At 38.6% G+C, this 26,500-nt stretch overlaps 1 protein-coding gene across 2 annotated transcripts in view; it reads right to left on the bottom strand.

Annotated features, from left to right (window-relative positions):
* LOC122789276 overlaps window positions 1-26,500 on the bottom strand; it is a 389,942-nt gene that overhangs the window by 119,052 nt on the left and 244,390 nt on the right. For both annotated transcript variants that reach the window (XM_044056578.1, XM_044056579.1), the window contains exon 3: window positions 21,774-21,836. In XM_044056578.1, coding sequence (XP_043912513.1) covers window positions 21,774-21,836 — 63 coding nt within the window. The remainder of the gene's footprint in view (window positions 1-21,773; window positions 21,837-26,500) is intronic.

Below are 26,500 nucleotides of genomic sequence, written 5' to 3'. Positions count from 1 at the left end.
ATAAACATCCCTCTATCTGACACTCTTTTCACCTCCAAAACACTCTTAGCATACTGTTCCTTCAGGATAATGCCTACACCATTTCTCCTCCCATCCACACCATGATAAAACAATTTGAAACTGCCTCCGATATACCTAGCCTTGCTCCCCTTCCATCTGGTTTCGTGCACACACAATATACCAACCTTCCTTCGGTCCATCATATCAGCTAGCTCTCTCCCTATACCAGTCATACTGCCAACATTCGAAGTTCCGACCCTCACTGTCACAGTCCTAGCTTTTACCTGCCTTCGGGCATGCCTTCCCCCTCTTCTCCTCCTTCGGCCAACAGTAGCCCAATTTCCGCTAGCACCCTGATGGCCAACAGTACTGTTGGCAGTCATTGTTAACCCGGGCCTCGACCGATCCACTATGTATATCTGTACTGTTTTCTGCATGTATGATTTGGCAAAATTATGCAACCGTCCCCATTTATCCGGGCTTGGGACGGGCACAAAGAAATGCACTGACTTGTGCATCCCCAGTGGCTGGGTTTCAAATGGTACAGAAGCACAAATACATAAAATAAAAAAATGAACAGAATCACCACACTAAAGGAAAACCTTTAAAACCTTGCAGCCGCTTCTTCAGACTCTGGTGGTTTTAAGCTGCTGTATTTCCTTTGTAAAATTTTTACTAAGTGCTGATAGTGTGTTCGCATTGTATTGGTCTATGTGTCTTTAAGAGGATGGAGTTCTTAATTAATTTGACTAATTGACTGCTTTTAAATAGGGAGAAGAATGCTGCTGTTACTTGAGTCTGAAGAAGCATCTGGTAGGCCGTGACAGCACTTACTCTGTTCTTATATTAAAGTTTTAAACTTTTTCCTTTAGCCATGGAGATTCTGTACGTTTTTTTATTTTATGTAACTGTAAGAAACCACTTAGTAGGATACTAAGGATGATGGATGCATTTATTCATGTATTTATTTAACTTTCTTAATGGGTAAAATGTTTTTGTTCTGTAATAATGAAATGTATAAAACAACCAAAGACTATAGTTTTGCATGGAGGTAATCCCCTTGCACCACCCACTCCCTTGTTAATTTTATACACACACACACACACACACACACACATATATATATATATATATATATATATATATATATATATATATATGTTGTTGTGTCTTTCGGCTTTTCCCAGTTAGGGGTCGCCACAGCGGAACTCCGGTCCGCTAATGATTGGTAGTTGATTTTTACGTGCCGAGTTACCAGCCCTGATGCACAACCTGAAGGTACGCCCATTCATGCATGTCTCCACGCACAAGACGCTATAGCTGAGAATCGAACCGGACAGCGTCTTACTGTGAGGCAACAACGCTACCATATACTAGCTCTGAGGTCACACTACTAGGGAGCAAAAGAGAAAATTCCCTAATCCCCACTATACTGCGATCTCAGTACAAACACTGACATTTTGTAATCTTGCTCATATCGTCTCAACCATATGCAGATCAATGTTCTGAAACATGGCATTCTGAAGGGGGATCATAATGGGTGTAGCCACTGACATGCATAGCAGTTGTTTTCAGCAACCTGAAGAAAGGAATCAAGACATTGTATTTAATCTTAAGATGGCAACCTCAGTTATTAAAAAAAAAAAAAAAACAATAAATAAATAAAAGTTTTAGCACAGTGGTCGTTGGGAACTCTATCAACTACCTGCAGGGCCATACGGCCAGAGGAGCCTTTTATAAGTGATGTCCAGAAGGAACATGGCTGAACAAATACCATGTAAAAATGCAGGAAGAAGCAGGAGAGGATCACATTGGCGCACATACACTGGTTGGGGAGATAGCATGGCAGGATATTTCTGAAGGGCCATAAAGGCACACAACAAGAACCAGGCTTCAATAATAAAAATTTTAATATTCTAAAAACAAACACTAAGCACTTTCATCTTTATGGTAGAAAAGACGTAATGTTTCTGAGGAAATTGATTTATGTGGGTGTGGCTAAAAAACTGGGAATGAGAAACAGAACCTGAGAGAGCTTATGTCAATATGCTGGCCAATTCTTATTTAGGTAGACAGACTCCAATAAGGTATGTTTCATGGCAGAAAAGACAGCTGTATCTTCACAAATTGTTTTACTGTATTCAGTTTCAGACATGTATTTGTATTTTCATCACTCTGCTACTTCGGAATATTCGGTCTCCATTTTATGAATACTCAGTCCTGTTTTTCTTTCCACAAGTATATATTCCGTAGTTTCTGGTTACTTACATGTCTTTTTAAAAATGTTCATTCAGGGCTGCTGCTAAAATGGGTCTGTTTGAAATCACTCCACTACCAGATTAACAAATAGAATAAAAAAAGACATTATTTTTCAACATTCTTGTGAATCTTGGTCCTGAATATTACCAGAACAGGGGGATTCAGCTATTAAAACATACAAAGCTAATAAGTCACTGATGTCATCTTTAGAAAGCATTATATAGAAATGCAGTTTAACTTTTTTTCAACATAGCATTAACTTGATATTTTGGGATAACACTGTGAACACATTTCCACCTCTATAGTTGTATTTGGATAACTTAGTATGCACTTGTATCAAGTAACACTTCCAACACAGTACCTTTGTAACACTTTTCATCCATAATCACAGTACCCCTCTCTCACTCATCTGCTTATACTAGTCAGATATCTATATTATGCCTTAATATTTATAAAGTCATCTCCATTATTATAAAAAAAGAAATGCATTATATTAATTAATATTTATTTAATATCTCTTGCATATAAACATTCAAATGCTAGCAAAAACAAAATAATTATTTAGGATAAAACTGCCAGGTTTTGTAAATTGTCATTGTACCTTGTTTGACCAGAGTGTACTACATTAGGTTCTATTGCCTCACAAAAACTTTAAATTGCCCATTGCCATGTTAATATTTGCTTGAGATGTAGTTATTAATGAAAACTCCTCTGTTCAGTGCTTGACTCAGCTTTGACATCAACTCAGAACTTGAAATATTCAAAATAATTGCTGGTTTATTTGCAAACATTGCCAGTGCTGCTTTGTTTATTGATCTATGATTTCCATGATCTTATTTATAGCCCTGATGGTGCACGTCTAGGTTTGATCATTTAAATAAACATACTTACTTCATGTTTCATTTAAGAAGCCACGGTAGTAAAGCGGTAGCGTTGTTGCCTCACAGCAAGAGGTTCTCCTATTCGATTCATGGCTGGAGTGCCTTCTGTGTGGAGTCTGCATGTCCTCCCCATGGTCAAGTGGCCTCCAAAAGACATGCGTGAATGGGCGTGCCTTCGCTGAAGGTTGGGCGTCGGGCTGGCAACTCGGCACCATAAAAATCTACTGCCAATCATTAGCAAACCGGAGTTCTGCTGTGACAACTCCTAACTGGGAAAAGCCAAAAAGACAAACAACAACTTCATGTTTCATTTAGACCTCTCTTGTTTCATAAGAATGCAAGTGTCACATAGTTATAAGTCCACATGTAAGTTCTAGGCAAGTTGCCCTCGTAGGCCATTTTACGCCTAGCCAATTTCCCTTTTGTGCGTGAAATAATATATCCCGTTTGGTTATAGACTAGCCATATGCATCCCATGGTCGATAATTATATATTACACCTAACAAGAATAACTGAAATCAAACCATAGATAATTTTAGGGTAACCCATGTATGCAATAGACCATTTATGAGCTGTCTCTGTCCATTACTAGAACAGGGGGCAGTCCTAGGAAATATTTTCTGTTTCCCATCCATAAATCTAAGTTTCTCTTGAAAATTGACAGGGATGAACTTTATTTTATGTTGATGGGGAGTCTGTTCCACAGCAGTGGTATTCTCTGCAAAATATACCTGTCCCTCCAAACCATTCTGTTAATGTTGCAGAAGAGGCTTAGCTCCCTTGACCAAGTAGTTCTGATACCATTTGACTTGCTGATGTGCAGTAAATCCATCAGCAATGGGTTGGAGGATGCCTTGTATGCCAGACACAGGTCACTTCTTAGCAGTCTGTAGAACACCGAGTATAGTGGCATGGCTTTGACAAGGTCCATGTAGGACATGTTGTTTAGGCCTTGCTTCCTTTTAGTAAGGTATCTGTGTGGGTGTTCCAGTTGTTGCATGTGTCTGGAAAAATACATGTTGAAGGGGACATTATATTAAATGGGTGGCCTAATAAGGGCTGAGTAAAAGGGGAAAATGACATCCCTGGATCTAGACATAATCTGTTTGTTTATAAGCAATGTGCAATAAAGAAGGACTTTCTTACAACAAGAGACATTTGGCCAAAAGTTAGGTCACTGTCCACATAAGTCCCCAAATCTGTAAACACTTGTTCCCAAATATAGTTGCTGGGTTACTATACCTCATCTCAGTTCATAAAGTCATTCATGCTCATGTAATTGACAGCAGAGCCCAGAAAATGTTATTTTTGTCTGCTGTGAGCAGTAGATTCAATTGTATGTATATGTGAGTTGTTAAATCTGTTCTCATAAACATTTATTTTTTGACAATTAACATATTCACAGGGACCAAAAGTCTTGCAGTGTTAGAATAGTTTGGTTATCTTCCCTGATTGTTCCATAAACTGCAGTTAAAGTTATTTTAGTGACTACATAAGGTTATTCATCATTAGGAAAGTAAACTTGTTAAATATGAAGGTCCTCTTTGTCAGACAACAGCAGAAAATATGGAGACTTTTGCTGAAAACGTGACTGCAGAAGAGAAGTTGTGTTCGCAATATTAGTTGATAGGAGCAGCCACCACTAGAACAGTGCATTTTCTAGATAGTAAATTTGTTTGTAAATCAGAGAACTGACAAAGGGTTGCAAAAAACATTTATCAGTACTGTTGGCAAGATATATATATATATATATATATATATATATATATATATATATATATATATATATATATGTATATATATATATATATATATATATATATATATATATATATATATATATATATATATATACACATATATGAAAAGTGCAAATAATTTGAGTTGGCAGAGTTGGGTTTGTGCATGTCAACAGGCCACTGTTTAAGTACCAGGTGTCTCAAGTGCAAAAGTGAATGCAAGAACTTAGTGTCCAAGTGTGAAATGTAGAAAAATGGACTGCAACGAGGAATAAAGCCTGCATAAAGAATATGAAGATATTTTCATTATTAGAAGGAAGAAAAAGTTTGGACTCCCCTCTGTAAAAACTAAGATGGCACAATGGACTGTCTTCACAAAACCATCATTAAGCATGGAAAGAGTAAATTTGTTACCACTGGTTCTACAGAAGACAAATGGGATGTCTAGAGATATTTTGGTGCAGTATATGAAGACGTATGAAAACCCGCGGTGGTGGTGCTGCGGTAGCGTTGTCGCCTCACAGTAAGACACTGTCCGGTTCAATTCTCAGCTAGAGCGTCTTCTGCATGGAGACATCCGTTAATGGGTGTACCTTCATTTAAGGTTGTGCATCAGGCCTGGCAAGCCGATACGTAAAAATCAACTGCCAATCATTAGCGGACCGGAGTTCTGCTGTGGCGATCCCTAACCGGGAAAAGCTGAAAGACACAAACAATATGAAGACGTATGAAAAAGAACATGTGTTATGACAATTTTGGGAGCCAGGGAAAAAAGTTTACTGTGGTGGGTCTGACACTGCATGTGGCTCATTGTTATTTGGAGAAAAACCTTTAGCAGAGACTGCTTTGTAGGTGCTGTTAGGGAATGCGCATGGTATAAACTTTATAACTTGCGTTTCCGTGCTATGTCAAAAATGTTTTCTGTGGAAGAAATGTTAAATTACTAATACTGATGGCTGAGGTAAAAGAGGGACCATTGTATTCATTCTGTGAACCGATGAAGACTAATTTCATAAGGATTATAAATCTGAGCAACTCTGAATTTTTAGAAGAGGAAATGTGACTGGAAGCGCAGTTGACATTGAAAAGAAAACGGAGACTGTATATATTCAGTTTAAAAGGGAAGAGTTAGTATCAGGAGATTAATATCTTGGTTTGACTTTGGAGTATGATGGACAGATATATTTGTTGAATTTTTATAGTAACTAATAGGGACCCATTCATTGTTTTTACATGTTTACCAAAATGTCAGCGTTTGAACTAAGCAAATGGCCTATAATGACCTGGGTCTGACACTTACCCTTATCCTTTAACAGGACTGTAACCACAACTTTTATAAACACTTCTGGCTAGTGCAAGAGCCTTGAGGAGCATACAGAATATCTCCATTAGAATATGTACTACCTTTCCTTGACATCATGAACCTCCATAATTATTGACACACTCTGGCTAAGTTAGCACCCTTCAGATTATTAATCAACTCACACCACTTCCTGTACTTTGTAGGTCTGTAATTCCATTTTCTTACCTTCTGAAACACTGATTATCTTGCCCACACCTCTACCTCCTTGTACCATATATGCCGATACCATCCTCTTACCCCCTTTTTTGTATTCATTTCCATGCAATATTTTATAACATGTTGTCATAGCCTTTCAGCTGTCCTTAATAATACAAAATGACTCCTTACTTTGACAAGCAATTTCATATCTTCAGTTTCCTCATTCTATCCTTTAATATATGCCAGTAGCTAAGATAGGTTCTTCCATTCATTTCTTACTGTTTATCCTAATCAGTTCTACCATTTTAATTATGGTTCTTATTCCTTATACGGAAGTACAGTACTAATTCTCTCTCATTCCTCCTTTTCTTTCATACCAGAATCATCTCAATTTCTATAACTTTCTCGGCTCCTTCTACAACCTTTCTACTTCCCATATCTGTATTCTTCTTCAGTCTTCCTCCTACACTAATCTTTCTATTTTATGTTCACTGTATTCCACCACACCTCAGTCAAGGAAGTAGCCTTCCTTAATCATTCTCCTCTGTATTACCTCTAATAAGCTGCTTATGTTCCTTACAGCCTCAGTTCCCTTTATTCTGTTTTATATTCTCTCTCTCTTATTATTTTACAGATGTGCATGATCTGACGGATGCCTTCTCCAGCTTCAGCTTTAACTTACTGCCTCTTCCACTGCCTCATACAAGTCCACCTAGAATCTTAGCTTACTTTGCAACACCCCTAAAAAAGTAATGTATTGATTTTCATAAAGATGAGACAACTAATTACAAATAACGTGCTCAGTTTTCCCGGATGACAATAGGATCCATAGGAAATAAACAAAACAAACCCAAGACTTGTAGAAGATACTGAGTGTTTCATTGAAAAACACATTGTAATTAGACATAAGTATCATAAATGTGAATCAGGCTTATAATTATTAGGTATAAGTTAACCAAATAAATAAAATATAAGAATTATAAGCAATATTGATAAATTCTTACAGTCATACCTTCAGTTTAAAAATCATGTAACCATTGTGTGTGATTTATCATCCATTCTTTAATCATATAACAATAGGGCTTCCACAACATTTTACGTGGCTTATAGGTATTCATATATTTTTTCTGACCTTGTGAATACGATCCACCTCCCAATTCATTGGGGTTGGAGTACTGATGCAGACGAAACATTTGATGAGAAGGAAATTAACTCACATAACTCCATATGGCAAGACTTCAACTAATGCTATCCACTGTGGAAAAATTATTCCTGCTTAGACTTCCTTAAAGAATTTGGCTTCCTTCTCTAAATTAGCAATCCCACTCAACATAATCCCCAACCTCCATCTTCTCATCTTACATCTCACCTTTCTACTTTAACCATATAAAATCAAAGCAAACCACTTCACTCCTAGACAGCACACTCACTGACACTCCTCCTAATTCGGATAATATGAGCCATTGCTTTATCCATTATTGCAGGGACCATCTAAATCTGCCTCTCACCCACATCCATAACATTTGTCTCACTAAAAAATAATGCCTCATTCTAGGAGAACTCTAATAAAGCTACTTATCAAATAAACCAACCACCAAACACCTCACACTGCTGCCCAGTTTCTATCCTACCCATCCTAGGAAAAATGTATACTCTCAATTAACAGAATGTATTGAAAACTACCATCTCCCATCACTGAGCAACATTGATTTTTGGCCAGGGCATAGTAAAATGACAGTCCTATGGACTTTAACTGATGATGTACTGCTAAATACAAAGACAATTTACTGGAGCTCTCTTCACTGACTTCTCTAAGGCATTCTACCTCACTGACCAACATCTCTTACAAAATATCAAAAATCAGTATCAGCAATTCCATACTTCAAAGATTTCCTCACAAATAGATTCATCAAAGTCAAAATAGGCTCCTCTATCTCTGAAAAGCCCAGCTTCTCACAAGAAAAGCATACGATCCCATCTGTTACTCACCATATAGCCTCCCACATCTATCACTGATCTTATATGTTGGTAACATGGTTGTATATAGATTTAGCATTTACCTTGCAGACACTCAAACATTTCTCCAAGCTGACTTTCACTGTCTCCATGAATGGCTCAAAAAATCACATATTATTTCTCAGCCCTTCCAAAAACTAAACCATGCCATCTGTTATTCCTCCAAATTTTTTTAAGATCCTTAAATAAAATCCAGATCACAAATAATATCAACATAAAAACACATCCTCCTTCAAATCATTTGGAATTTGGTTAGATGATATCCTCAATTTTATATTACAGATAAAAAAATTAACAAAATCAACTCACTTCTCTTCTGGACACACGAAATCTCCCCTACCTCATGTCACCAGCAAGGGAAACTATAGGAAAAAGTTTCCTTCTGTCCCACTTGGATATGGCCTTCCCATTATTACTGCAGCATCCAAAAAAATTAAGATGCTTTACCAACTGCTGCCAGCAAAATCTGTTGCTTCATTGCCATCTCTCCCCATATAGAGAGCATCACTGCTTCACTCTGTCTAAAGCTAATTGGCTTCCAGTAAAACACAGCTCTGACCTTCTACTTGGTACCCAGCTCTATAAATCAGTATTTCAAAAATATACTTACCTTTTTCATCAAAAATAATTGAAAAAACTTTTATTTATACTATCAGTCATCACTCACAGTCTACTCAAACCATGAAACAGTCATCACTCACAGTTTACTCAAACCACAAAACTTCTATAACCAATCAGCAATGGACTAAACAGTCCTTCTCCACACTAGCCCTCTCACAGTGCTAGTCTTATCCCAATTATCTTAAAGAGTACTGTTCTTACCAAAAATTCTGCAACCATTTTAAAAACTTCCTCTTCAATTAAGTCAAATCCATGTGTCTCAAAAAGGGTCATGTTACATTGATAAAATTCAAGTGCTCCACTGTCTGCTCCTGCACTTCCTGACTAACTCATTTGATCAGTACTACTGATCTATTCTGCTGTGAAAAAAATAATTAAACTATGCAGTGTTCACTGTTATCTTTTTATGATGACTTGTACGCAGTTGTAAATATGTTAATGCTTGCTTTATTTCCTAAACTATTTCATGTACCAACTTGAATTACTTTACCCATACTGTGCCTGAAAATGATCAGTTTAGATCAGTGCACTACCCTGGTAAGCAAATATAAATAAATGTAAAATGAATAAACAAAGGTGGTTTTCCATCAGGTATAGTATCCTATATACCAGTAATCTGGATTTTACCTCTTCTAGATCTATTTTCCAGATCTGCACTTCTGATCCAAAGTCCTATACGTCTATAAAATAAGCATTTTTGTCTCCCTACTGCAGAATTATGTATTTTTTATTTATTCTTTGTTTCTTGCTTGCAATATCTTTCTGCATACATGAAATAGTTGTTTGCTGTTTCTTAAGCCAAGTTTTCAGTTCTTTAGTTTCTTTAGCCATCAGTTCCATACTATTTTACAGACATTCTCTATTACTTACAGAGACCATGTTTGCCTAGTAGTTTTTGTTCAGCTATAATCCTCCATTCTATAAGATTTAGATGGAATACCCACCTCAAAATGTTTTCTTCTCTGGGAAAGTGTTAGGGGAGAAGAACTCTCAGACAGTTAATCCTTCATGCTTTGCTTCAATCCATACCCAATAAGATTTACCATTTTTTCATTTCCTGCTCCAACTTCTATCTGTATTGGTTGATGTTTCACTCACTCCACTCCCCTGCTCTTCCCCCTATTCCCACCCACCCCCACTACTTCCACATTTATCTATCCTCAACTCCTCCCACACCACCTATAGCCCAATCACCTGATAACACCTCCTTCCAGTCACACTCCCATCCTTCTTTATCCAACTCATTTCTTCACCATATTCCATTCCATACCTCACCTACACCTAGCAATACTCTTGACTCTACTTTCCACCCTAACCTCCTTAACTCAACTCCAATCTCCACCTCACCCCTCCACTTTACTAAACATCCACTTACCAACACACCATCCCACCTGCCTTCTGCTCCATATCTCCTGAACTCTATCCCTCCTGCACAACCTTACTATATAAATTCAAAACCTTACCTATACTTCCCACACTCAACCTTCTCCATCTCCTACATCCCAACAAATATACTATCTATACTTAAAACCTCCATCCACTGTAGAATATATTATTCTCATGCTTCATCAAATCTCCCTGTCCCTCTCTGATGACATCCATTCCAACCCTGGCCCCAGCAACTACCCTTTCACCAACCTTCCTACTCCCTCACACCCTAGCAACCGTAAGTCAAATTGCCTCACCACAATTAATGCTCAAAGCCTCTGAAATAAACTCCCTACCTTGCATGCCTGGCCCCTAAACAATCACCCTGACATTGTTGCTATCACAGAAACCTGGCTAAAGCCATTCATAAAAGACAATTAAATCCTACCACCTGGCTACCAAATAATCTGCACTGATTGACCCTACAAGAAAGTAGGTGGTGTTGCCATAGACTACGCCTCTCCTACACAATTACCCCACACACCAATTACATTCCTAAATTCAATAACTGAATTAATTCTAGCCCACCTAAAAGTCATCAATCACAAATCCATCTGCTTAGCCTTCCTATATATCCCTCCTAGCAGCAACAACATCTCAATATGAGAAAATATCCTCTCCTGGTTCTCCTCTAACATCAAAAATGAGTCAATCATCCTAGGTGACATAAACATTAATTGGTCCAATATCAACTCTCAATCACCTTCTCAGTCTATAAATGTGTATAACTACACCCAATTAATTAACTCTCCCACCAGGCCAAATAAGGATGGCACTTCATCCTTGATTGGATTTTAGTATTGCACTCTAATCTAATCTCAAACTCAGGCATCCTCCCAGACTCCATCAGCGACCACCTCCCTGCCTTCACTGACTGGCACTCCTCTCTACTCCAAAAAACAATACCACTATATTCAGACCCGCAACCTCTCTAATTTCAACCCACATGTTTTCTCTGATTGTCTAAAATTAATTGACTGGACTCCCTTAAAAACCCTACACTTATTCCATGCCATAAACCATTTTAAAAATAAATTTCTCAACCTACTCGACCATCATGCTCCCCCTAGAACCAAACATATCAGATCCAAAATCTCCTCCTGAATATCAAAAGAAACCAAGCTAACCATGCGCCTAAGAGATAAAAAATGGAAAAAATACCAAAACAATAAACTACCCAGTACACTACTAGGATACAAACAACTCCGCAACAATGTAAAGAAATTAATACATAGAGACTATAAATCCTATTACACAAAGCTTCAATCTGAACACTCTTTCAACCCAAAAAAAGTTCTGGAGTACTATGTCCTCTCTTCTACATCCTGGTAACAAAGACAATCTTTGTCCCAACCCCAACCTTTCTGACCTAGAAATAGCCACATCATTGAACTCCTTTGTGGAATATATATCCAAACTAACTCCCAACTTCCCACACCCCCCTCCTAGCACATCCCCTCCATGCACCTCCCTCTCTTCTGACAACACACATGATTCTCCTGCTTTCACAATCAACCCCATCCCTACTATAAAAAACGACCTTTCCAGCTAAAACCTTGCATTATGCACCAGATAATGTACCCTCATCATTCCTCAAATTATCAGCCAACAGCTTAGCCCTGCCAATCTCCATTCTAATAAACAGATCCATACAAGAATCATATGTCCCTTCAATTTGGAAACATGCTTTCATTATTCCACTTTACAAGGGAGGTAAAAATATTGACTTTACCAACTTCAGGCTAACTGCCATCCTTTCTCCTCTCTCAAAAATCCTTGAAAAATGTATTCATGCACAACTCATGCCTTACCTAGCTCACAATAACCTCCTTGCCCCCACCCAACACGGTTTCTGTCTAGGCCACAGTACCATCACTGCCCTTCACTCCTTCCTAGAATGCATCAAGCTTGCTCGTGACTCTGGAAAACTCATATCCGCTCTCTTCCTTGACCTATCCAAAGCCTTTGACACCATCTCTCACCCCATTCTCCTGTCCCAACTCTTGCATTTCAACCTATCCCCTTCTACAACATCCTGGTTCTCTAGCTTACTCTCAGAAAGGCTGCAGGCTGTAAAATGGGAATAATCTACATCCCCCTTCCTTCAAATCACCCCCAGCATTGCACAAGGCTCTGTCCTCGCCCCACCCCTATTTTTCAACATATTCATCAATAACTTTCACCACTCCATCCCTGTGTCCTCCTTAATCCAGTATGCAGATGACTCTACCATCATCTGCACTGCTGACCCTCCCTTCACACTGCAGCTAAAGACCCAATCTGCCTTCACTAAAACTGAAAATTGGATGCATAACAACCATCTTGTCCTGAATGCAAATAAAACAAAACTAATGATCTTTACTCCCTCAAGAAGCTCAGTAAATGATAACACTTCCTTGTGGATAATTAGCCAGAATAACTGCCCCATTGAGACTGTGCCTCACACCAAACTCCTAGGTATCATCATTGATGAACATCTGAAACTTGACATCCATATTTTAACAGCCATCAAAAAAACTTACCAAAAACTAATACTCCTATGCCGACACAATTGCTACCTGACTGCCTCCACCAGGAAGACCTTAGCCACCAACTACCTTCTCCCCTCTTTAATTTACGGTACCCTCCTATGCACCAATGTCCAACTTGGCTTACAATCCAAACTGGATTCCTACTACAATAAAAGCTGCAAATTCACCACCAACTCCAAAACCTCATTCCATCATTGCTAACTCCCTCCATTCTCTGTGGTGGTTAGAACTTCCTAATTATCTGAATTTTCTACAGCTCACCACTGCCCACAAAACTGTGTTCAAGCCATCCAGCTGCCCTGTTCTGTCCTCCTCCTTAACCACCTACATACCCAACTGCTCACTCTGATCAAAAAATCAAAATCTTTTGCATATTCACAAACCTTCCTGGCCCCCTGGACAATTTTTGCTCTCTTAATCCATAGCCAGACTATGGAACTCTCCCCTTCCCCTCCCTTTGTAATACCCCTAACCACACTAGCTTCAAATCCTTACTGCACTCATGCCTGTCATCAAATTGGATATGTTTCTGTTCATCTCCTACTTGAGTCCCTCCACTATGGTTCATTTCAGCAGCCCCATCTTCTCTCCACCTAGCAACCTTACACTCAACTAAACCTCTAGCTCCTTTCCAAAACTTCTACCAGACATATTTATATTCTGCTATATCTTCCTCTACTTCCATCTATTTCTGTAAGTTAAGTTAAAAAAAAAAGTTCTTATTCTCCAAATGATAAAGTGCTACAGCCTCAACATGTATTTTGTTTTGCTCCACTGCCACTCAAGCCACTCGGTATTCAAACATAATAACTTTCATACTTTGTACTTCATACTTTACTACTTTGCACTATTTTATCAATATTGTATATACATTGCTTAATATTCATGATTATATTGTCTATGTAATTCTCTAAGAACTCATATACTGTATTATATCATCTATGGAGTTTTTCTCCCCAGGCCTCCACTGCAAACGGACTCTTTGTGGCCAAGTGGACTTCCCCGGTCATCAAACTGTAATAATAATAATAATAATAATAATGTTTTCTTTTTTAGGCTGTGCTTGTCTCTGCTGCATCTCTTCTGACCTTTTTATTCTCCTCTCCAAACTCTTTGCTTCTGCTTTTCTTCCTCTGGGGTTATTAAGATGAGAAGTAAATTTACTTGGCTCACCATTTTTGTACTTCAGCAGTCCTCATCAAGGAATATCACATCATCACACCTTTCTTACCTAACTCAGCTGCTCAGGGGTATTGAAATCTTTATCTACTTCCTCTGGTGACCAACACTCTCATCTCTGAGACCACCGTACTAGTATAAGTAGATGTTCATTTCCAAGCACGTCACTTTTTCCTACTATCACCACTGTACCATGCCCAGCAAGAAGGTATTTCTCTTCATGCAACTTGAACTAAGTAGTCTAGAGGAACTTCAGTATCTGCATTTCCCACTTAAATCTCATTGCCTCCTTGTAGTGCTTTAGAATTAATTTTTTGTTTCATATTAGTCAAGAAGCAGAGGATATTTCATGGTTTCCGTTTTTTTTACTCTGCCAGTTCTGTGTGCCCTCTCAGTAGCTTGTCCAGCTCTTGAAATCCTGGGTGATCTGCAATGATAGTCCACAAAACTCCTTCATGCCTTCTTCTCATCCTTGGAGATTGCAATGGTCCAAACATTTTATTTTTATGCTATGCTTTCCATGACATCCGTCTTTCTTTTTGCAAGCTAATTTTTATGAGTAAATTCACAAGTACCACTGCTGCATTCTGAATTATTAATTCTTCATTACGATTGTTTAACATGTCTCTGTGGGGTGTATATTTCTCAGCTGTTGCTTGGTAGGCCACATTCTCAGGCAATTCATTTTATCTACTAGTTTTGCATTTTGTTCATTTTTAAAACCAAGGACACTTTCTTCCCCTTCTCCTTCATTCATTACGCTTATCTGTCTGTCTGTCTCTTTCTCTATCTCTCTCTCTATCTTTATTCCTACCTAGGTAGAAATACATTAAGTCTTATTTTCCAGGGAATAGAATGACAGAGTAGGCATGTCCAATGAATCCCAGCCATAGACTCTTGAAATACTTTTTTATAGTATTATTGTTTCATCCATTTTAGAAAATGTTCTGTAACTTTTCCTATTTTGTCTTCATTTAGATGATTCTAAAAGCCTAATTGGTCTCCTTTTAATTATCTCTCTGTTTAAACTCTAGATACTTAACAATTCATTAATAATTCATAAACACATTAAAGCAACAGGAAATGCATAATTTTATTTCTGTGCTTCTCTTGTGAGGAAGAAAAAGGGACTGGGAAAAGTACAAAATAAATTGTAAAAATAGTAGGAAAAAAGTTCTCATGGTAAGCTCTTGTACTCCTCATATGATGTTTTTAATTACTTTTGTACGAATCACCTCTGGCACATTCACAGAGCAGAGCATAACAACAAGCAGTCATACAAATATAACAAACATGACAAAGTTCTCAAAGGAATCTTGAAATTTAAAGGTCGGCATTGCAGTCAGACCTTACATGGTTCGTAGTATAATTCTTAGAGAACCATTGGGAAAACTCTTAACATATTTGACTAAACAGCTCAGCAAATCATGCCAGGAGGAGAAGGCTACTTTTGAAATGAAAAAAGAGATATGTAATTTCATCCCATGGTTGGAAGAAAAGCAGATTCTGGAACTGAGAGAGGGCTGCCGTCAGGTATAAGCCCTAATGTGTCCATTTTTTCACCGGTGGTAGCCCTTTCAATTCTTAAACAGCCCCATCACAGTTGTTTTATATGAAAAGTCCACTGTGGTTGGCAGTCTCCATGGCCTACTGTAATGCCAACAAGACAGTACTGGTGAGGGTCACATGATAATTAGGGGATACATTTAGAATCCTAAAGAGAAAAAACACCATTGGCTGAAAGACTGACCACAGAAGGTCGAAACATAGAATCATCATTTTTTAATGCACAAATGATGACCCCTCAACTATTTCATTTAAATAGACTTTACTCCCTACCAACATAATTACAATACATACCAAAATACCACAAACAGTCCCTGTTTTAATTTATCTATTTCCTTAGTTTGCCTTTCTTTTTGACCTACTCCCATTAAATAATAGTCTTACTCATACTCGTACTGTTGCCTCTGACATCACTAGCCCATGACTCTTTTTATCAGCAATCTCCTTTTAACAATTTTAAAAATAACCACAACTCAGGTTTCCAGCTACCTAATATATACCACTCTCACTTGATTATATCTCCATGTCTCCTTACAACATAAATTATATACATTTTAAAAACTGTACTGTTACCTAGAAACTTCCACCAAATAAACTAAGCTTAGGCCCAAGATTCTATTTATTAAAATAAAATTAAATATTAAATATTTATTTATAATAAAAAGAGAAGATAAATGGCACAACCCGCACTCCCTTTTACTCTACCGCCCATACATATGTGGTGAAATACATCCTATCCCAGGCCCCTCAACCCTAACTTAGCATATCATTATTCCATATGAACCCTCAAAAACTGCATCTGACTTACACCTATATGCATACACCCTTAAAAGCATTTGTAATAAACTTCCAGATGCCCATGCTGGATAGCACAATAATGCCCTGCTATTATAATCATAACTGAAATGTGGCAAAGTCATGAAGCTAAGGATAAGGAAGTTATTCCTCCAGGATATAGTATAGCAATACTAGACAGGACTAGAAAAAAGGTGGAGGAGTAGCCATCATCTGTAAAAAAACAACTCGGCCTATCTTCCATCTTGATACCCAAAAATTAAAACACTCCTATAAAAAAACAGCACCAATATAATAATGCCCAAAACCTCTCTTCCTTCCAGGCTGACCTATTTATATCCAGCCTAAAAGCAGTCAAATGTACTACAAACTTTACACCTGGACGAAGCAGTAGACCTATTTATCTCTATATTCATGAATATACTAAATATTCACGCTGCCATTAAAACTAAAAGAATTAAGACCAACTCTGCTCCCTGGCCATCTAAAGATACTAAACAATTAATGAAAAAATGTGATAATGCATGTAAAACATGGAGGAAGTACTTAACTATATCCAGTCTTCAATTATACAAAGGGCTAAGGCATACTGCCAAAAACATAATAAGAACTGAAAGAAAAGAACTGCCGTACTAGTCTACAAAGTAAAAACCAAAGTCAGAGCCATGGACTAAAACTAAATGCTAAGAAATGCATAATTGTATTCTTCGGGAAGTTATCCACCCCTGGTAACTATCACATTAGCAACACACCCCTAAGAGTTGACTTAGTAGTCAGGGACTTGGGGACACACACACACACAGACAGTTATCTAGCCTTTGACTATCGTGTGCTTATAGTAGTGAGGAAATCATTCTGCAACGTATAAACAAAGGTATGGCATCTACATCAAAGGAATTATTGTGCCATGGTATTTGCCATTCATCAGACCTATCACTGTGTAAAATGCCCCCTTTGGTATGTACCTAACTAGGCACACCCAACAACTGGAATGTCCACAAAGGTTCCTCACTCAAAGAAACAAGGTATAAGTAGTCTGTCTTTTGTAGACTGCCTCAAGGCCCTATCCCTGTATTCTGTCTCCCACAGGCTGTTGAGGGGAGATCTATGCCTGGCATACAAGGCATTGTCAGACCCCACCCTGATGAACCTCATGCATATCCACAAAACAAACAGCACCAAAAGTACCTATTCTAAAGACTTATACCTTGTCTGTGATAAGAGGACCTGCTGGAGAGACAGGTATGTATCCCAGAGAATACCCCTTCTTCAGAACAGGCTCTCCATCCATATGAAGCAGAATTCCTCCCTAACCCAATTTACATGTAACTTGGACAATTGGATGGGGAACAGGAAATTCATCTCTGGTTTGGCACCATTGTCTCTAATGGACACAGACAACCTGGAAATGGTTCATCTCCCAAGCCCTTGCGTTTACTTATCTAGGGTATCAGAACTTGTCAGAGATTTGGGATGCATGGAAGGTTTAAAAATGCCCTTGTGGTCATTAACCTAGTACCCACCTATGAATCTATGACCCCTAAAGCCTTCTAGTTAGCCATAAATCATCTCCTAAATCCAAGTCAATCATTACAACCCACCCCTTGTTTAACTAACCAAACAAATAGTATCACTAACCAATTCAACACTCATTTTATACAAACCCTTACCTCTCTTATTAACACCCAATCACCACTCCCTCCATAAAACCACAAAATAGTCTTCCAACCAGTACTTACTGCTATGATCAGAACACAACTCCTACTAACCAATTCAACACTCATTTTATACAAACCGATACTGCTCTTTTTAACACCCCATCACCACTTCCTCCATAAAACCACAAAATAGTCTTCCAACCAGTGCCTACTGCTATGATTAAAACACAACTCCTACTAACCAATTCAACACTCATTTTACACAAACCGTTACCTATCTTATTAACACCCCATCACCACTCCCTCCATAAAACCACAAAATACCCTTCCAACCAGTACCTACTGCTATGATCAGAACACAACTCCTACTAACCAATTCAACACTCATTTTACACAAACCGTTACCTATCTTACTAACACCCCATCACCACTCCCTCCATTAAACCACAAAATAGCCTTCCAACCAGTACCTACTGCTATGATCAGAACACAACTCCTTAACCTCAAACTTACCAATCTGACCCAGATAAAATACCAGCTGAATATAATAAAGTAGCAGAAGAAGCCATATCCTACCCAGTGTCAGTCCTAATAAATGGATTAATTAAGGAAGTATATATTCCCACAGTTTGGAAAAACTCCTATATCTTACCTCTGCACAAAGGAGGAAAATCCAGTGACATTTATAACTACAGGCCTACAGCTGTCTTATTCCCTCTGTCAAACATACTAGAAAAGTGTATTCATACACAAGTCCTCAACTTTATTATAGACAACAACCTTCTCACTCCAACCCAGCATGACTTCTGCCCACACCACAGCACTACAACTGCATTTCTAAACGTTATCATTACAGTTAACCAGAGTAGGAATGATGGCAACTCAGTCTCAGCAATATTTTTGGATCTATCCAAGGAATTTGACACTGTACACCATCAGAAACTATTTCCTCAACTATATTCATTATTCCTAGTCTCACCATCATTATCCTGGTTTCATAGCTATCTCTTAAGCAGGATGAAAGCACTAAAATGGGAAAATGATATTTCCACCTTTCTCCCTGTAACAGTTGGAGTCCCTCAAGGCTCAATATTAGGTCCTTTGCTGTTCATTATCTTCACCATGGATCTGCTCACTGCAACTAAACATACATCCATCATACAGTATGCAGATGATTCTACACTAATCTTTTCTGCAAATAATCTAGAAAAAACTACATTTAACACAGGAATCCCCTACATCCACTGAGATATGGCTAATAGACTCACAATTACTACTACATCCCCAAAAACAAAACTCATAATGTTCATTCCAAAGCAACTATCTCCCCACAAACAGCAATTTACCATCACCTCCTCCAATTATACTGCAATAGAACAAGTAACCAGCACCAAACCATTAGGAATCTTTATAGACTACAGTCTGAAATTGACCACCACATAAAACAGGCAATAAAGAGAATTCACCAAAAACTAGGGAACCTCTAAATAATCAAATCGTACTTAACAGCCAAAGCCAGAACAAATATAGCAACTCCTTCCTTCTCCCTCCCCATTTTTATGCCACCTCCATACACATTAACCTGCATTCCACCTCCCTCACCTCAGTACACCTATGTTAGAATAAAATTGCCAAATTCTCTCAAACCACAGCTACCAAACTCACCAGTGTGTACCTATAAAACAACTTTAATGGCTGGAGCTACGTCACTCCCAAACCCATAACAATTTGCGACTACCCACAAAGCTCCTGCAGTATAATCCCCACCACTCCTGTCTAGCGATAAGCAGTTACTGACTGTAAGCATGTCCAAGAACTCTGCTGGAGACACACTGTGCTTCTCTTACACCACAGACATTTGGAATGCTATACTCTGAGCTCTTAGAAAAACTGAAAATGCTAAATCATTCAAAATCAGCTAAAGCAATATCTATGATATATAGCTATGCTCATGCTCCACTGTGGTCTAAAGCCTTAGCTGAACTCTATCTATAACTTCCTACATCTCAAACTTTTTTAATGAAATTCATTCATGCCCTTTTCTCTGCACAATCCTCCTCCCCCTTATCAGCTTTTACCTAACTGTCCTTGTCAGCTCTAACTGAAACAACTACTAGCATGTCTTGGAAAACTTACTACGTTACGTATCTAAACAACAGGCTTGTAAATAATTTTTAGGTACTATATACACTTTACTAAATTCCTTCTGTGTTCACATGTTTCTATAACATATTGTTTAAATACCTGTATGTTATCTGTCTAACTTGTAATTATTGCAGAGCTTTTCTCACCAGGCTTCCATTGAAAAGGGGCATCTGTTTGCCCAGTCGAACTATCACAGTGACCAAGTGCCATAAATAAACAGCAAATGCATTTACTTCTGGCTTTTTAGATGTACTAAAAAGCAGGTAGATTGTTGTGCAAGACTGTAACACAGTGGGAACTGGGGTTTTGACATTTCCCCATTTTGATGCAATCTTAGAGTCGGTGTATAAATGTCGCAGCGGGTGTATGGGGTTTTAGGTGGCTTGCCACGAGGCATAGCATTTGTATTTTAGGTTTTTCGGGATTTTGTGTTTTGACTTTATGGGGTCAATGTTTGCTTTATCTGTGTTTTTGTCCTTTGGGATTATGAATGTACTCCAATAATTAGCCATATGTTCTCCTCTGGAAATATCTGTGGTAAGAGATTTACACAGCTGAGCAATTCAGAGATTCAAGGCCGTCCAGCTGGGCTGTGTCCCATTTTCAACAAAGACAACAAGCTTGTTGTACATCTTTTCCTAAGGTAATGAATGAATAAATTCAACACTGGCTGCATTAAGGGACACAAAGGGTTATAGTAAATGAAGTCCATCCAGATGATATACTGGATGGCTATTAGTAGGATATCGGAGAGTAAGTAAAAGAGCTTGTCCTCTTCAGCGTCTGTAAAAGTGACAGCACAGAAGCTCTAAAAGGTGAAATATACATTCTTGGTGAACATATACAACAGGATTGATAAATAGTAAGTACTAAAAAGATTGAAAGGGACCTGACAAGACTGAATGAGTGGTCTAAAATATGGCAACTTCAGGTCAGAGAACAAAATGCAAAAAAAAAAAAAAAAACCTGCAACAGAGAACTCTAACAGAAGGAAAGCAGTAACAACAAAAGCAGAAAGGAACCTGGGATACTTATCTGTGATGATCTAAAGTGAAACAGGCAGCATGAAAAAACAGCAGAGTCCAGAAAACTAACAGTTATTATCCTTTTATATTAGCCTCTACCGCAAGATCCCATCTGACATGCCATGTCCAGTCCTAGAGACCTCTTTTTTGCCAAAATATAGGTAAGAGAGAGGCAGTATTGATGGACTGCAATTGTTACACATTTTAATAAAAGCCACAAAATGAGAGACTAGAATAGATTAAAATGTGTATCCTTTTTGAAACTTCAATTTGTAGTAACATCCATGTCAGGAATTCTCCAGCAGATGATAAGCTGTTCAGCTAAAAAAAAAACAATTGTATCCTTCAAAGTATAATCATTTAATCACAGAAAAAGTACACTAGCAACTACGAATAAAAATAAAACACCAATACTTATTTATGTCTTACCAGAGTGGTATTCTGTGTTGTAGTTTCAAAATATACAGTTCTTGGCGATATCGTCCTTATAGTCTGAAAAAGCAACATTTACAGAAAACGTTGTAATAAACTTATCTGGAATAGCACAAGGCAATATTCCTTTATACAAATATATCAGTGTTGATATTCATGCTACAGAAACCCCCCACAAAACTAACAAATAAACTGAAGCCTTCACAACATTATTATCTTAGACTGATATCGCCTACAAATATTTTATGGTTAAGTCATAGTGCAACTACATGAAATTTAATTCCACATATTTTTTCAGAGATCATTAAATGTACTAACAGTGCATTAAAAAGTTTTCCTGACAGCACAGTATAACACACATTATTCAGAACCATGCAGACTCTTGTCAACACAAAAGAGTGAGTCAAGGACCTTATTTCACTGAATAACAGAAACTGCAATTTTTCAAGCACCTGGTATCACCAGTGAGTAACCTGGAAGGCTACCCTCTAGCACTCAGGTTACTTATTTATCATCTACTGTAGGTGTTTGTAAAATGTAAGTGTGAGTTAGTGCAAGTATTTTACTGATTCTTGCTGTCAATAACTTCAGTATTGGCAATAGGCATTTAGAAAGCTCATTTGTGACTAAAAAAAGTCACACAACTGCCAGTTCACCCATCTTGGGTGAGGGGGTTAGCCAGACCTGCTGCCTGAGGCAGGAATGTTGGCATTTTCCATGATGAGTTGAGTTAATCATGCCCACTAAGTTAAATGACAGGATCATGCACACACCATCAGGGTAGTATTTTGCCATAAGAAGCCATGCGTAGGACAGGGAAAATAAAGTGCTCACTCTTCATGACATCTGGGAAAATAACCTGTCCACCTCTCAGCTCTTACTCTAATCTGGGAATGAGTGGATTAGCCAAATGAAAGTGGCTTGACAGTGGGCAGCACAAAAGGGAAAATCAATTTTACAAAAGTAAAAAAGAAAAGTAATATTAAATACATGCTGAAGATCACTTATGAAGAGTAAATACATACAATTACTTGTAAACATTTTTAAATGTGAAAGCTAATCATAATTTATAGCTCCAGGATGTTGTGGTTGAAATATGCCCTTATTTAATTGTGTACATAGTTTTTCCCCGGGATTCATGAAGCTCAGCGCAAGGCCGGCATTAGGCTTGCGCCGACCGTGCGGCATGCAAATGGTGCAGTAGCGCCATATGCATTTTAATGAAGGCACGCTGCCGCCACATCCACATGCATAGGAAACGAGCATGAGTGCATGGGGCGTGTCGAAGCGCTGCACGGAGGCGTGGAAATGTCGGCTGAAAATGCTGAATATTACAGTCTGCCTGCAATAGTAATAACACCTGTCAGTGTCCGTGGATACTGAAACATATACAATGCATGCAAGACAGTTCTTGCGAACACAAAATTAAGAAGCAAACACAAATGCACATAGCCGAATATCGAGTCCCCATCCCTCGAACAAATGACATTTAAAACCGTGTGCCCATATTCTAATGCAGTGTTGATAGTTATACCAAGTGGAAGCGAAACGCATCGTGTTAGCCCGCCGCCAATAGCTAAGTCTAGCCCAATGGTCAGGGTTACTACCTGTCCCACATTGTGAGGGACAGTACCCATCTGGGCAGTTGTGTCCATACCAAAACCATTATAAATGTAAAATATCCTGCGACCGTATGACATAATTATGTCCCACATCTCATCCAATAGTCACATACAATAGTTATTTCCGTATGTAACATACCTACATGTTACAAGAAATAGAATTAGCAAGTAAATGAAACAGAAGAAGCATCTAAACTGCTACAACAATAAGCTTACATGTAGGCATAAAACAAAAGTATTATCCGTTGTACTGACCATGGGTATATGTTGTCCTGTAAAATCTGATTTGTGTCCGGAATATATCCCATCCTGGCCATATGAAAAGGTGGCAACCCTACCAATGGTCAGAGCATTCGGCAAACATCTGCCCATTTGCAGTCCAAGCCGTTCTTGCCAGGATGTGTCAAAGGTGAACGGGTATTACCCGGGTGTACCTACCATGTCATGAAAGATAAGTATTTGCTTGTACCTATGTGCGTGATGTACAGCATGTGGAAGGTGAAAAATGCTAGGGTAGTCCTCACAACCATACAGGTACCAGAGATATGTAGTGTATGCAATGTGTTCCCTTGCCCATGCCATGGGCCATCAGCCAGAGACGGAATGGATGGAGTGTGTGGGGGGGGCGGGTAATGTAATAATCTGCAAAGGCGAGACTGTGTTGGATGCACAATAGGTGAGCTGGAGGTGTATGAGGGAGCAGTGGGTGAATCAGAAAGAAACACAAAGAACAAACTTACACATCCGCAATACAACCTGACAGGCCATACAGTAGAACACAATCACACAAACATATGAATATTAAAATGTGCGATACACATGTACAGAAACGTCACCGGCACATACCCACATAATGGTCCTGACGGAACTGAGCCATCCAACTACAACACACCTGGATGCATAATTGAATACCCATCATCCCCTCTACAGCATACAACCCCCCCCATTCCTGAACGTCCACCAAATCCAGCCATACTCGGGCTACTAGCTTGGCACAGCCATAGCTGCACATAGTGACCACTACTCATATCAGGTAGGCAGTGTCACCCTAGGCAGTGTCAGGATTGCAAACTATGTATCCCTTGCATGTAAAACCCTATCACATTTTCGTAAATCCAAAAAAATCGAAGGTTATTGGCTTGTTCAATTTTTGGATATCCCTCATGGGATAAGTATCCTGTGTAAACATGAGACTTGGTATCACTACACGATGTCCAGTCCTGTAGACATCTGAACACAAGTTGTATGTGCAGTAGTGGTTCACAAGACTGCTCAGCCTCCAGCCGGTCATACAGAACCTACTACCTGGGATCAAACACCTGCCTGTGATGCACAGCTCCCCACATGAATCATCGAGAAAATATACTGTACACATTCGTATAGTGGCAGTTGGATATAGGGTGATTAAGGTGTTGACATAAGCAGGGTACCTTCTGTCCCACTTTGTGAGGGACAGTCCCTGGTTGGGTAGGTGTGTCCTGACCAAGAATGATACAATGGCAAATGTCCTGTGATTGTAGGAAATAACTATGTACCATATTTCATGTAACAGTTGCCTAAAACAGTTATTTCTGTATGTAAAATACGTAAATCTTACAAGAAACAGAATAAGCAAATAAAGTGCTACAGGAATAAGCTCTCATCCAGGAAAATAATTAAAGTTCTAAACCCTGTACTGACCGTGGGTATGTGTTGGCCTAAAAAATCTGGTGTGTCCCGAATATATCCCATTATGGACATATGAAAATGTGGCAACCCTACCAATGGTCAGAGCATTCGCACAATAACTGGCCAGCCTCTTAATCCCTCCTAAAACCAGTGACCTTTGGAGGAAAGGTGTTGAATGACACTTGAATGAATAATGACAATAAGTAAGAGCAATAGACACTTTTAACTTCAGAAAATAAGTATTAATTCATATGCTCTGAATCTGTCAACACGTTTCAAGTTAATAGTACTAATATTGTAAAAGTGTCCATGATTGTCCCTGATTTGTCCTTGCCTTGTCTCTGTTGAAACTAGTCCCTGAGTGTTTGAGAGGTCTGTACACATATGTACACCAACCAACTGTCACATTTGTTACCAGTAATACTGAATACCTGTAGTGAAGTCATATTTCCTAACTGCCATCCATGCGGAATGTACCACGGATGGTGTAGTGGTTAAACCAGTGACTAATGTGTGTCTGTTCCTGGGTCCAAGCCATGTAAGGGCCGCTAATTTTATGTGATGGTCAGAATAATATCCTTCGGATATAGGGAGGTAAAGGCAGCTGGGATGCGCGGTGGACATTCAACTGTATGGGAAATGTAAATAGGTATGTAGGTGTATATGTATATATGTATGTGTATGTACAGACAGATATAGATAGATATATATATATATATATATATGAATGAATGAATGAATGAACATGGTCACAATAAAGAATTCATAACGAATGTGAAGGGAAACATCAGTGGAACCACCCCCACCTTGTATTATGTAGTGCCAACATTAAAATCTGGTCAGAGGTGTCCAAACCCCTATGTCTGTAAACACAGGTAGAATGTTAAAATTGGGACCAACTCTGTCCATGTGCTAAGTCTGACTTTTAAACAGGTACAAGGCAGTTCCGGTCTCCAGTCAGACAAGCCAAAATCCAGATGACCACATGAACACCCTGACAATCAAACACATGCATGTGCCAGGACTATAAGCTTTGGAGTTGTGATTATCCTTGGAGTGAGTAAACATGCAGCAAGGGTCTAAAGCAGTAGGGAATAGGGAATGTCGCGTGTGTAGTACTGCATTTTTCCCAGCAGGAGAATGGATGCCTGCTGTGTAAGTGAAGCATTGAGGCGTATGTTAGGGTAGCTATGAACCATGGGTATACATATAAATCATTAATTCTTATAACCTTGTTTTATAACCTTGTATTATCTTGGAGCTTTTCTCCCGGGCCTGAAAATAAAAAATGAAATTATCAGTTGACTAGCCGGTCAAAAAAAATAATAAATAAAATAAATAAAATAATAAATGAAGCAGAACACCAATAGTGTAGTGGTTAGAGCATCCGCTTAACGTAAAGGCATTCCCGGTTCAAGTACGACCATAGCACAT

This window comes from Protopterus annectens, chromosome 14.part0 (genome assembly GCF_019279795.1).
Source record: "Protopterus annectens isolate FY-2018-M chromosome 14.part0, PAN1.0, whole genome shotgun sequence".
NCBI lineage: Eukaryota > Metazoa > Chordata > Ceratodontiformes > Protopteridae > Protopterus > Protopterus annectens.
Note: the sequence above shows the minus strand (reverse complement) of the source record. Positions and strands in the feature narration are given on the sequence as shown.